The 14129-nt window shown below is 44.6% G+C and overlaps 1 protein-coding gene across 5 annotated transcripts in view; it reads left to right on the plus strand.

Moving 5' to 3' along the window:
- The window catches only part of LOC118769223 (receptor-type tyrosine-protein phosphatase F-like), a 201683-nt gene that overhangs the window by 141633 nt on the left and 45921 nt on the right, over nucleotides 1-14129 (plus strand). For 3 of the 5 annotated variants that reach the window (XM_036516264.1, XM_036516272.1, XM_036516288.1), the window contains 3 exons: nucleotides 1564-1869; nucleotides 6459-6652; nucleotides 13882-13908. In XM_036516264.1, coding sequence (XP_036372157.1) covers nucleotides 1564-1869; nucleotides 6459-6652; nucleotides 13882-13908 — 527 coding nt within the window. The remainder of the gene's footprint in view (nucleotides 1-1563; nucleotides 1870-6458; nucleotides 6653-13881; nucleotides 13909-14129) is intronic. The other 2 variants (XM_036516280.1, XM_036516295.1) reach the window with 1 other exon arrangement.

Here is a 14129-nt window from a genome sequence, read left to right on the forward strand (position 1 = left end):
TTTTTAAGATATTTGCCTTTCTGGCTGTTTTGCAGATCCTTTGAAAAATCCAGCATACAGCTGTCCTCTAATCATGTCTCTTTTGACTTTCCTTTTACATTTAATGAGGTGAAGTCGCCAGTTTTGACAGAGCCACTGCTGCTCGCCTAGAGATACAGATCCAAACTTGTTGAAATATTTATGACGGTTCCCAAAAGGGATCTGAGTTTATTCTAAGCCGTTTGTTTTACTTGTCAGCCATAAAACCTCAGCGTACCCAGGGTTCAGTTCCCATAGGAACCGAAGCCCAAAATCTGCCTCCCTGATTCCAGCTCCTTATCTCTTTGCTTTCTGACAGAGTGAGTCAGAGTCCCTAGAGTTGTGCTGGCACATCACACAGAGGAGCATCTCTCTTTCCCTCTCTGTCTCTGTCACTCACTCTGTTGCTCTCTCTTTTACCCTCTCTCTCCCTGTCTCTCTCTCTCTCTGCCTCCACCCATTTGTATTGTATATTAGCACACTGGTAGAGTTACTATTCTGCTTAGTTTATTCTAGTGTGATCTGCCCCTCATTTTGAAATTTCCAAAACTTGTCTACGACAATGTAAACACGTTTGTTAATTCAGTTATGCGTTTTCTTATTTGCTGTCTCATTTTGACTCTGATCCAGTGTCTGTACATCCTGAGGACATGCATTTTCCTTGATGTGATGCTACCATGCTGGTCTGGTCACTAAAAATGCAAGCAGACATGTGAAAGATACAGAATGCTTCCTTTTTCCCGCTCCTCCTCCCACTTCTTTTCCCCACAGTTTTGGAATGCTGAATTGCTGCATGGCTGTGCTTCCATACAGCCATGCTGTTCTCATAAAGTCTTTCTCACCCCTGCATGTACACGTGCCATAGTGTTTCTATGCCTGTATATGTATTAACTTCTGGGCTTTGGAGAATTGGCCACACAAGCATGGTAAAATAGAAGAGCCTGAGAGTTTGCAATATTAAAAAAAAGCACAAGCCATTGTGAGCTGCGAGCAGGCCTGTGTGTGGGAACAGAGGCTCTCTGAGACAAACCCCTCCTGTACATTCGCATTTGCTGCTGTTTACAGGGCTCTCTGGAGCTCTTAGAGGAGCTGTGCTCAGCTACAAGCCCTTAGTGTGGATGTGGGTAGTATAGTCTTACATTGGCACCCTTTCCCTCTGAAGGTGACACTCAAGAGGGTGCAGCCCAGCCTGTGATCCAGTCTTACCCCTTGGTGGAGAAGCTGAAGTCAGCCAAATCTGAGCACCCATCCCTCCCACCACAGGGAGCAGATGGCCAGCTGCAAACTCATGCTTGTCAGTGTGTGATAAATCAGTGGTATCTCAAGCTTAAAACAAGTGAACAGGCCATGTTTTTGGCACTGTGGTCCTCATGGCAATTATGTCAGTGTCTTGGAGTCCATGAATTGAGAACTAAGCCTACAACAAGCACAGGCATGAGCATGAGACCTGTGTGCCATTGTGTGTCAGGCCCCTCCCAGTCCAGAAGGTTCCCTCCTCCCTCCCCTCCTGCTTGATCCACCCCCTCCCTCGGTTGTGTTCCACAGCCCCATCAGCCCCCCCTCAGGATGTGCACCTGGTCAGCCTCAGCTCCACCAGTATCAAGGTGAGTTGGGTGGCCCCCCCTGCTGCCAGCCGCCATGGGGCCATTGTGGACTACACTGTGGCCTACCAGGCGGTGAACGGGGAGGACATGGAGCGCCACGAAGTGACAGGCATTGGAGCAGATGCCTCCAGCTATGTGCTGGAGGGCCTGGAGAAGTGGACGGAGTATCAGGTGTGGGTGAGAGCGTACACGAACGTGGGGCCTGGCCCTGAGAGCCCCGGCGCGCTCATCCGAACCAGCGAGGACGGTATGTCCACTGTCCAGCTTCGCTTCCTGCCACTAACACCGCCAGTGCATTAACCCTACTGTTCCTCCAAATCACATGTCTGCTTATCTGTCTGTTCTTAGTGCGTTCTCTCTCTTAACTGACTGGGATGGTGGAGGCACCTTGGGGGGGGGGGGGGGTTGGTCTGAAGTTTTTATTTAACTCTCATATAGCAGACTGTTGCCTTTTTTAGCCAGTAGCAGCATCCAAAGAATAGGGATTGTGTTTTCTAACAAATTACACTTTGCCATCCAAAGCTTTAAGGTGGTGGGTTACAAAAGATTTAGGAAGGCTTGACCCCTTCCCCATCCAAGCACAAACCATTGAATTGCAACCTGGAAACAAATCTTCTTTTGTCCCGAGCCTCTCAAGAAAATCAAAGCATGGCCCCCGATAAGCGGACCAGACTTCCCAGATGGCTTACACATTGTGTAGCCCTTTCAGGGCTGATAAAGCCCGCTCACTACCTCAGCTTGCCACTGCGTCAATGCTAATCTCCTGCAGCCGGCACAGTATCTTCTCTAAGGGGACAGCCGTCGCAAACAGCTAACAAACTAAACCTGCCAGTGCCCTTCACAACTTCCTTCCTCATGTCTCCCCTCTGCCTTCGTAATCGTTTTATACAGTCTATTGTCTTCATTAATTTGATTCCCCTGGTCCTTTATCATGTCTCTATTGCCTACATCTGTTGTGTGGAGAGTAGTGGTGCCCAGGGGGTTAGACTGCGGGTGGGGGTGTAGGCGGCATCCTGCCTCTACGCCAGGCAGCTACTCTAGAATGACTGCTCATCTGCCAGCGACCCCAAACCTCTTGGCAGGCAGTCGGGCCAGGGCAGAGTTCTGTGACAGCCCGTTCCAGGCCCCCCTCCTGGTCAGTGTGGCTGAGGAGAGTCGGAGTCACAGGCTCTGTTCTCCCTCCTAGGCCTGGCGCACTTTCCAACGCAGACCGGCTCAAGCCAGTACTGCCCTCTGAGAGACAACAAACACTTTGTTTTTTTTTTTTTTTTGCTAACAGGATTTTCCACGCTCCCCAGAGTGCTATGCTCATTCTGCGCACTCGTACGTCTAACCAAACCCGCTTCGTTTCCCTTGCTTTGTGTCGCTCTTGCCATTCTTCTCTCTAACATCCTTGGAGTTCTAACACTACCTGCTTTTGTTCTTTCTGTCTGTGCCCTCTGAATTTCAAACCCCTTCCATCAGCATGGTTTTTCCAGGGTTTGTATGTTCCCATAAGAGGCATCAGCAGGTCTCTCACCATTCCTGGCCAGGGTTTTGCTATTTGTCCCTTGCACACCTATAGAAATGGAGCAGCAGTCCAAGCACCCTATATTCTGCTCAGCTGTGAGCAAGGGATTACTGGGCCTTGAATGCTCTGCTTCATAATTAATTTGTCTTAATTTACTGAAATGCAGCCATTTTTCTCTCAGCAATTAAGAAAATTTAACATCTCACTGGAGCAGAATCTGTCCTTGATTCCCTTGGGGGGAAAAAAAGAAACACTCTGACAATCTCTGTGATAATCAGCAGTACCGGGGAACAGCAGCTCGGCTTGTCTCCCTCCTAAATGAAACATATTGGTTGGACTGGACGTGAGCATACCCCCAAGTGAACGAGTTGATATGTTTCCGCTCTCTCGCGGCTCATCAAATTACGATCAAATCTCTGTTCCTCTGCTCAAACCTGGCTGCCAGATGATGTGCTCTGGGTTTCTTTTATGCCTGAGCCTCTTAGAAAAGTGCATTAGCAACTTTAGTGAAGTGGCTAGAAAGGCTCGGAGGTGAGAGAAGTGTGGGACCTGACGTGGACCTGCTGAGGCTCTGGAGAGGAAGCGAAAACAGGGAGTAAACAAGATCGGAAAGTGTTGCACAAAGCAATGACGCTGTACATGCTAGTATTGACTGCCTCTTTACCCCAGAGCTAGCTCACCTTTAAGCCTGAATTGCCTACACAGAGAAGATTTTTATATAACATAAGGAGAATTGGTATGTGATTGAAAGACTTAAATAAAACAATACACTAGACCGTGGGGTGGAATGAAAGTCACCAAGCTTGGCTTCCTTTTATGTAGTTGTATAAACAGCCAAGCCGTTATGACTGAGAGCTGCTTGGGAGGCCTCTTCAGCTTTGGCTAGAGTGTGTTAACTTGTATGAAGTATTTTTAATGATGAAGGATACCCAGTTCTCCACCCTGGCAGACTGAGCTTGCAGTGGGAGGATGGCACGCTGATCGTTTACAGATGCCTGCATGGGTGCTGCTGCTGACTGGCTTTCTACCATGCATTTCTCATAGCTGTCAAACTGTGGCTCTGCTCCTCTGCATTCATGTACAATTTACATTGGCTGCATGCTCCAGGAGTTGAGGCCAGGCACAGAGCAGTTATATAATGAGTAGGTTAGCAAAACCAGGGCTGGCAGTAAGGCACTAAGCAAAACCGTCACTGCTGTTTAGAGTAAACATGGTACTGCTCCGCTCTCTTGATCTGAGTTTGGGTTGCACTGCCGTAGCTGTATGTGTATCATTCCAACACAACCTAATGTGGAGGCCTGTATCAAGATCAAGATCAAGTGAATGAGTTATACTTATTCTGAAGGGCTGCTGACACTACTTCCTTTTCGAGACATCCAATTTTAGCTTCCTCCATCAGTTGATGTTATGTTTGTCTTCCAAGAAATAAGTAGGGTATGTTTGCTTGTTAGCTTATTAATCAGGAAGCAATCCTGTTTGCTGTGCTTTTGTCATTCCTGATTGGACACAGTAATTCAGCTGATTTAGATGTAGAGCCAGTGCTCAACAGAGAAGGTAAATGTTTGATAATTTTCTAATGTGAACTATTGATGTTGTGTGAACAAAACTGTCTTACCTAAGGAGGAGAGAACTGTTCTATTTCCCTTGTCTGGACTACGGGGAACCTGCTTTCATATGAATAATAGGCCGGTATGCTAGCAGCTTGGGTCAGTTTGCTGTAGAAACACCTCCAGCTTGCCTCAGGTACAGATGACCTACAGTGGATTCAGAAAGTATTCAGACCCCTTTACTTTCTGCACACTTTGTTGTGTTATATTCTTTTGTCAATCTACACAAAATAACCCATAATGACAAAGTAAAAACGTTTAGAAATTGCAAAGTTATTAAAAATAAAAAACTGAAATCTCATTTACATAAGTATTCAGGCCCTTTATTCAGTACTTTGTAGAAGCACCTTTGGCAGCACTCACAGCTTCGAGGCTTCTTGGCTAAGTCTAAGCTTTGGATTTGAGCAGTTTTTTCTATTCTTCCTGGCAGATGTCCCTGCTGCTGAAAAGCACACCCATAGCATGATGCTGCCACCACTATGCTTTATCGTAGGAATAGTATTAGCCAAGTGATGAGCGGTACTTTGTTTTCACTTGACATGGCAATTGGAATACAGCCCAAAGAGTTCAGTTTTTGTGTCATCAGACCAGAGAATCTTTTTCTTCATGCCCTTAGCGTCCTTTAAGTGCAGTTTGGAAAAATCCAGACGGGTTGTTGCATGCTGTGTAGTCAGGAATGGCTTCCATCTGGCCACTTTATTAAGACCTGATTGACAGTGTGCTTCTGAGATGGTTGTCCTTCTGGCAGGTTCTTCCATCATAGCGGAGGCCTTCTGAAACTGTTAGAGTGGCCACTGGGTTCTTAGTCATCTCCCTGAAGAAGACCTTTCTTGCCAGGTTACTGAATTTGGGTGGACAGCCAGCTGCAGGAAGAGTCCTGGAGGTTCCAAAAAGTCTTCAGTTTCATAATGATCGAGCCCACTGTGCTCCTGGAAACATTCAAGGTTTAGAAATGGTTTTATACCCTTGTCCAGACCCAACACAATTTGATTGCATAGGTCTACGGAGAGTTTCTTGAACTTCAGGACTTGGTTTTTGGTCTGACATGTACTGTGAACTGTGGGACCTCGTATAAACAGGTGTATGCCTTATGTCCAAGCTATTCAGTTTGCCACAGGTGGATTACAGTCAAGTTTTACAGACATCTCAAGGATAATCAAAGCAAACGGAATGCAGCTGAGCTCAATTTGGAATGCCATAACAAAGGGTCTGAGTACTTTTGTAAATGAGATATTTCAGTTTTTTTTAATAAATTTGCAAAAAATTTCTAAAAACATGTTTTTGCTTTTTCATATGTAAGTTATTGTGTGCCAAAAAGAATAAATTTAATCCATTTTAGTGTGCAAAAAGTGAAGGGGTCTGAATACTTTCTGAAGCCACTGTACAGCAAAGTACAAAAATTGTTCAGTAGAAACATGACTGTGCAGTGCTTAGCATAAATGAGCTGATACTTAGCATACACAAAACCTTTTCTTCTAACACCTTTCAAAATCACACTGACTTTCCTGTAATTGTATACTAATCCTGTTGTGCTGAATTTGCTTCTTTTTAATGCATTGAGGGATTAATTATTAATGGGATGAAATAATATAATTGACCACATGCTCCAAGTCTTCAACAACCTATGGATTTGAGAAAGGCAGATGTGCTGCCCCACCCCCAGGCCTGATCAAAAGCACCTCGTTGCTAACATCACCCTCTGCACCCCCCCCGATGCAGTGCCAGGCGCCCCCCCCAGGAAGGTGGAGGCAGATGCCCTGAACTCCACCACCATCCGGGTGACATGGAAGGCGCCTCTCTCAGTGAAACAGCATGGGCAAATCCGGGGATACCAGGTCATCTACTCACGGCTGGAGGGTGGGGAGCCACACGGCCAGCCGAACATCATGGATGTGGCACTGCCAGAGGCCCAGGTACTATTTACCCCACCCACATTACCTCTATGGGCATGCCCTTTTTATCCAGTCCAGTCAACCACATAACCTGGGCCATGGACTGAAATTTGTTTTCAGTTTAGTTGTTTTAGGTAGAGCCATTGCCTTACAAACAGTATTTGTTTTCTGCTGGATTGTTAGCCAGGTGTTAACGTATTAGCACATTTTCGCCATTGCAGTATAATGTTTCTGGCCGAGTGTGATTTCGTTATCTGGTAATTTTTTTTCTTTAAAAAACACAACAAAAAACAGACAAACAGGCCTTTCATGTTTCTGTGCTGTTTATTTGATTTTTGTTAACAAAATCCTTTCCACACGACTAGAGAAAAACACCGCCTATGGGGGAATACTGTAAGTATTGAAAAGGCAAAAATAACAGGTTGTAAGCAAATGCATAACCATTTTTCCATTCACAAGTGGATATTACATTGGTGACCTTTCAAGATTCAAGTACCCTTTTGTGGTTGAATATTAATACAAACACACTGCCTTATTATTCAGCTACTTTTTCTTTTTTTCGCATACATTTTAAATGGTTTAAAGTATAGATGTTTTGTCTGAGATAGAACAAAGATTTTAATCTTTCACAGAGATTCATGTATTCATGAATATTCCAGCCTTCCATTGTCAGAAAATGAGAGAGAGGGAATCTAGCATCACACCTCCAGTTGTTATGCAGGAATTAACATGCATGAACATGCTTTTGCTATTAGACATTCTGCCCTCCGACAATATTTCTGATTTGTCTTGTGTGTGCATACCACGCCACTGAGTCATCTGGAAAAATCTCTGACGTGGTGCCATGAAGCTGCAAAGGAATATAATTATCATTGTTTCGAAAGACAACTTTGATTTAAAAGGGTTCTGTCATTATTGTGGGTATTAAGAGTTAACAGCTGATTTGTCCAAATGAAAAAGCCACCTGTCTGTTAAGAAAATCAGTTAGGATCAGTTATTTCATGTGAAATTTGTGTTACCGATTACTTGTTCTGTGTTCTGTTATACTGAGGAGTAAAATGCAGCTGATAAATGCGCAAATGTTTTGTGCATGTTTGATAAGTATATGCCCCCATTTGTGTAATACCATCCTCTTATTTTGACTGTGTATATATACCAAACATGAGTGATACCTTTGAAAATGGCTTTTCCCCTGGAATACCGATCATAGTATTCATTGTAAAAAAGCATGGTTCTTCAGTGTGGAAAAAACAATTCCACTGAAAGATACTGTATACTGTATTGTATACAGTAGCAAGAATCATGTCACTACATGTAACTAAGAAGGCTAGTATGAAATGGAATCACAAAAAATGTGACGAGACCTCAAAGCATAGCAAAAGGAGGTATGAATTTGAATATGATTACTATGACGTGTTTTGAAGCTAATATTTGATTTAGTTCAGTATTTGATTTCAGAAACAGTAATGGGATTTGAGTCACATGTTTGTTTCCTCTGACCTGATACAGTAGGGGAGACTGCTCTATTTTACACTTTTCAAAGTCAAATGACTGTCTGGTTTCTTCCACTGTTTATACCACCCATTAAAACCACAGCACTGCATTCAGGCAATCAACCACTTTTATTATGTTTTTCAAGGGAAAGCCTTCTTCTTCCAGCTTTGAAAAGCATGTTCATTTCTGCCTTATCTCTGCTTGTATGCCACATAAAGGCCTCTCCAAGTAGCACTTGCAACCACATGTCTGGCCCCCTTTCTGAAATCTCGGTGCTCGGCGGAACTATCCCATAGACTCGTCTCTGAAGGGTTTACAGTCTTTTCAGGGCATTAGCAGCAGAACCTGATTACATCAGTAGATTTATCACCTCTGCGTAAAACTTGCCGAGGCTTGAGGCCTCATCACTGTTGTCCTGGAGACAGAGCTGTCACACATTGTTAACTACAAGATCTGTTTTTTTTTTTTAATGAGAGGGCTTGTCGTTTTGCCTCTGTGTTTTTAACGTAGTTTGCCAAAGCACGCTTGTGTGTTCCAGCCGACGGCTTTGTGTACCGGTTTTACGTTAATATGTTTTCAGTGTTCTCTGGTTGTCCACACTGGTGGTTTTTCAGGTACTGTTGACTGTTCCTCAGCCATTCATGTAGCTATTTTCCTACAGCAGGGGCGAGCAGAAGATGTTGCCCTCTGACAAAAATCAATTTGGAATAAGGCCTGTCTGCCAAAGTGTCAGTGGTAAATATGACGGAGTCACCGTGATTAATTCATTTCATCCCTGGCCCCTTCCTGAATCATTTTGAAAGTGGCATCTTGTCCGGGTGTGCATTTTTATGTGACTCCACCAGCTCAACCTGCACCCCTCTCGGCCCATATTTATGGCTGCGTTGTCCTTGCTGAAATGTGACTAGAGACTAAATACAGCAGGTCTGCTTTATTCCTTCACGTGAGTTGAGTTTTAGAGAATGAGATAGAAGTAAACAGAGTCTGAGGAAATATTAACAGTGAGTCTAGCCCGTAGTCCCAGGGGTCACTTTTTAATTCCGTTTGCTTTCTTTCCTGCGTCAGAGACTTCTCCGCACCCTGAGCAGTCTGCTCATAACAACATCAGAGAGGCTGCCGGTTTTAGCACAAAGGCAGAATGACAGAATAACCTATATTAAATTATCAGCTGTGGAGCTTGCAGAGATTCAGGAACATAAACCCTTAATTGCTTACAAACTACTTGCCTGCACTTTATGATGCGTTTCTTATTGCCAGTTATATCTGAGATGTGTTCAGGTCACGACCCCCCCTTGTTTCCTCTGGCACACTCCTGGCTTTTTAAGAGTGCTGCTTAAATCAGGCTTGTTTTCAGCACCTTTCAGACCCCCAGAGTTCCACACCCCCCCGCCTCCCTCCCTCCCTCACATGGTGGCTGCTGAGGCGTAAGCGCTGTCTGATCAGATAAGAAGCCCTCATCAGATGCTGATCCCTGTCTTTCCGTATGCAGAGGAAAACAGTCTTTGTGCCACTGGGAGAAAGGGAACCTGTTTGTGTGTGGCCACTGAAGAGTTTGTTTGTCTGTTTGGGTTTGTCATGTTTGCCCAAATGAATCCAGTGTCAGTGTTCAGAGCCCACCGCGTGTCCAAATTTGTCAAGTTGTGGTATAGTTTTGTCTTCTCATGAATCACAGAATTGCAATATTTGATTGTGTGCTCTGTAGATGTCCCTCAACAGTGTTCAAGAATTCACATTACATTGGCATATTGGCCACGGCTGGAGGGAAGATGTGTGTGTTTGTTTGGATGTTTGTGTGTGTTTATGTGGCTGTGTGTGTAGAAATCAATGCCTGGAGAGATTTAACTTAACTTCCCCTTCCTCTCTCTCCCACCTCTCTTGGTAAAGGAGGACTGCTCATGTGAGATGCAGATAGTGTATCTTTGACAATCATTGTCATTTACCCCCAATACAAATAATGTGAGTATTCTTAGCTTCGCCCATGGACAGCTGATATTTAGCTGATGGCCCTTCTCTTTCAGTGCATTCAGTGCCCTGGATTTAGATCTGTGTTTGTGGTTCCCAGGTTACACATGATAGCTACATGTGTAACAGCCCAATAATAATAATAATAATAATAATAATAATTCAATTAACTCAATAAATGTTCCTTCCTCTTGCTCTTGAGGAACAGCCACAAAGCACAAAGGCTTAATATTAAAAGCAACTGCAGCCTTTGGTAGTTTCTCACTGCCAGAAACGAGTCAGCATGGGTAAACTACTCTGAAAAATGACTTTTTGAAAGCAGTAAGAAGATGTTACAGCATAATACTTAACATGACTATTTTGCAGTTAATTTTCCAGGTAATTGTGCTGAAGTAATGTGCTTAACTAATTTTCCACTGTGCAAGTCTGACTGCCATTTTGTGAGAGATGTCAGTCAGCATGGTGGCAACAGTGTTAAACAGTGACCACCCCAGTGCTGCACGATCCTGCCACATCCTGCCCACTTCCTGGGCCGCAACAGAGGACAGTGGAGCTCCCACTGATTATTAATGGACAAGGGCCCTGAATCTGTTGGACAGTCCTGATACTGTCACTGGCTGCGCAACTCCCGAGGCCACTGTGCAGTGATTTGACACGCGAGTTAATGGTGATTGACAGCCACTCTGGAGCCCCTCATCAGGGCTGCTGAGGTTCACCTGGGGTTCATTCGTCTGCATTAGCGCACAGGCGAGTGCGTCCTTCACATAAAATCACAGTCGGGTGCTTTCGACGAACTTTGATGTTCTCATACAGCCTTCGAACTTTGATTTTTATCTTCACCTTTCCATCTTCATTGCGTTTTCTTTTCGTTTTGATTTGTTTTGTTACAGTGTTTTGTAACCCTTCATATATAGTGAACATAGTCCTCCCAAACTAAACCCACATGACGCCATGCATTTTCAGGTTGGCACTGGGAGGTGTGGTGTTCAGGAGAACATTCGCTTTGTTCATGTAACATGGCTCCATGGTCTCTGCACCCGTCAAGCCTCCTCCCTCAGAGCATCCATAGGCAGTTGCTCTAGTGCCCCCCTGTGACCTCAGTCCCTCAAAACGAAGCACCTTGGAATGCTGAGTGTGGCAGTTGGCTGGGTCCTGCCAGTCATGGCCATGCTCTGTCAATCCGTCTCACCTGCTTGTTTTGCACTTTCCAACCAGCTGCAGTTCCAGACCACTTAAAGCAGACTGCTGGCAAACTCCTCGGATGAGAGAATGTTCGCAGTGGGAACAGATTACTGTTCAGATAAGACACACGCTTGCCACTGCAAAAGCTTAAGAACATTGTTGGTATACCAAGCAAATCTAATGTCATAAAAAGCACAAGAGCAATTAGATGCTCTGCACACTATTAGTCACCAAGCCAAAGGGGAACAGAGCAGCTGGTTTAAAGTGGAGGCTGCTCTTGTTGAGCTTTTTTCCCAGCCCTGGGTGTAATACATTGTTGTATGATCAAGTGTTTGACTTGAACAGTCACTGGTGGGTTACTTTTTTGTTAAGTGTTTGGCAGCACCTTGTTTATGATAAAGAAGCTTTTAAAGATGTTAAAAGAGAGAAGCCACTTTGCCTTTTATTTCCCATATGTCAGCAAAGTCCCAGACCAGAATACAGATGCCTTGCATCTGTGGAACCAATTCTGTAGCAGCACCTAGGGACATGTTAGGCTTGTGTGAGAGATGTAATATATAGAGGCAACACACAAAATAAAATATCCATCAGTCTTATTTATAAGACAAGCAGCCCTTCCTGTCTGAAATAGACTTTCTATCCATGAAGTCCCCTAGGTAACTGCTAACAGAGAGAATGGGTGAACAATGCCATGGAATAGGGGAAAAAATCTAATACCCTGGCTCATTGCTGAATAAGCAAAAGGGCTAACCTCTGAAGGTGAAATTTCATCTCAACTCACTGATGGGCACAACTGCAGTCCTGAAGGAGAACTTAAATCACCTAGACTGTGTGTGTATGCATCTCTCTCTCTCTCGCTCTCTCTGTCTCTCTCTCACAGCCAGAGAGTGGGGGATATGTTAAGTGCTGTAGTGTATGAAATGTGAAATTAAATGTCATAAACAGAATGTTGGAAAAAGGAAGAAACAGGATTGGTATACACAGACCAAAGGAGGAAAAATAAAAGCTCGCATGATCACATGTCCCACCCTTTTTTCTAATAGAACCATTACTTAGGTGTACACACAGACACACACACACAGACACACAGACACACACACACATGCACACACACACGCACACACGCACGCACACACACATGCACACACGCAGGCCCTCCTATGAAATGGTGCTAGGTTCTCCACCCCTCCCATTCCTCTCAACACACCTCCGCACACAGAGGCATTACAGTCCAAAGACGCCCACTCAGATAAGATCAGAGGAGCTTTTTATCCCTCTGGATACTTGCTAGATATTCTGTGGTAATGATCAGCTTCATATTCTGCTTGAGAAGGAGCAGGGCTTTGAGAGTCATAACAGAGAGCTGTGATGAGATGCTCAAAGTCACAGTATTCACAGGCAAGAGTGCACAGCCAGGTCTGTGCAGCAAGGGGCCTCACTAACCTGTCTCTAAAATTGAGTTTGTTTCAGAGTTCATATGACTTTCTGAGTGCTTGTCACACGCTCAAGCTGGAAACGAAGTTTGCAGCTCTTGCAGCAGCCTCTCAAATTTTTGGTGAAAGCTGAACAGTTTCACAGACCACAGCCTCTCTCTCTCTCTCTCTGCCCTGTCAGAGCCGGCTACCTTGGTCCCAGGGTGTGAGCAGATGTCAGGCCCGTGTCTGAATTGGGACAGGAATGGTAGCAGTGAAAGTTTTGGGGCCCTGGCAGAGTTGGATGTCATGAGCACGGCAGAGCTGAGGGGTAATGGGATTGCACGCTTCCTGCCACTGGAAACTGAGCTGGAAATGAGACATCTCACCTGCAAAAATCTTATGAACGCACTTATGAAATAAAAACCTGGCTTTCTGTTATGGGAACGATAAGTCTTCCAGTAGCAGGTTATTTTATCACAATAACCACACCTGAATAATAACTGTAGTGCTTTTTGGGAAACATGTTAAACATGAGTTCTTTTTTTTCTCACATGGCAGTCAGAGAAAGAAGTCAAGGCTTAATATTAGTATAGTCCAGGTAGAATAATAAGGCAGTGTAATGTAAAGACAGAGTACCCTGCACTGAGTTTGTGCTGCAGGTTTCTTTTTAACTTCCATGATTTTTCGATTAGACTGAAACACTCTTCTGTTTCAAAAAAGAGGTCACCAAAATATTTTATCCACGTTTCAGGTGAGTCCCTCATGTATAAACTGATGAATTCCTTCCTGATTCCCTCATCCATATTTTGAGTTCCCTGCAGCTGAACAAGCAAGAAGTTTGGTGACTGTGGCACAGGGCCACTATGGCTTCATCACCTACCGATCCTGTATGGAGCCATGTTCACCACTGCTGCCACTACACTGGTTCCACATGTGCCTGCCTTACCATGCCCTGCCAGTAGTTGGCAACATGTGAAGTGCCACAAAAACTCACCCACTTTCATTAGTGCTTATTAACATATTTTTACCCCTGAGAGCTCCTTTTCCTCCTAGAACAACTAATCTCACCAAACGCATGCTGCTGTAAGGCCCTTCTTACAGCTGTTCCTCTGCAGAGAAAAAAAAGTAAAACTTTTTTTTTGTTTCTGTGCTCTTTCTGACTCCTTTTTTTCCCCTCAATCTATCTCTCTATGTCAGTGGAAAGCTGAAGAGTCGACGGACTATGTGAGTAACTGAAGTGTGTTGCCAGTGTGTGCAGTGTGGGTTTCCTTCAATCAGTGCTGGGTCATTGGGAATGCTCTGCAGCCCTCCTCCGTCTCTGTCTCCGCCTCTGTTCTTACTGCGGGGTGTAACACTCTTCCCCATAACCCCATGCAGAGAGAAGGGGTGCTCTTCTGCCCATCTAAACAGATGTCCTGCAGGTGCTTAATACAGTTGAAGCAAGC

This window comes from Megalops cyprinoides, chromosome 2 (genome assembly GCF_013368585.1).
Source record: "Megalops cyprinoides isolate fMegCyp1 chromosome 2, fMegCyp1.pri, whole genome shotgun sequence".
NCBI classification, from domain to species: domain Eukaryota; kingdom Metazoa; phylum Chordata; class Actinopteri; order Elopiformes; family Megalopidae; genus Megalops; species Megalops cyprinoides.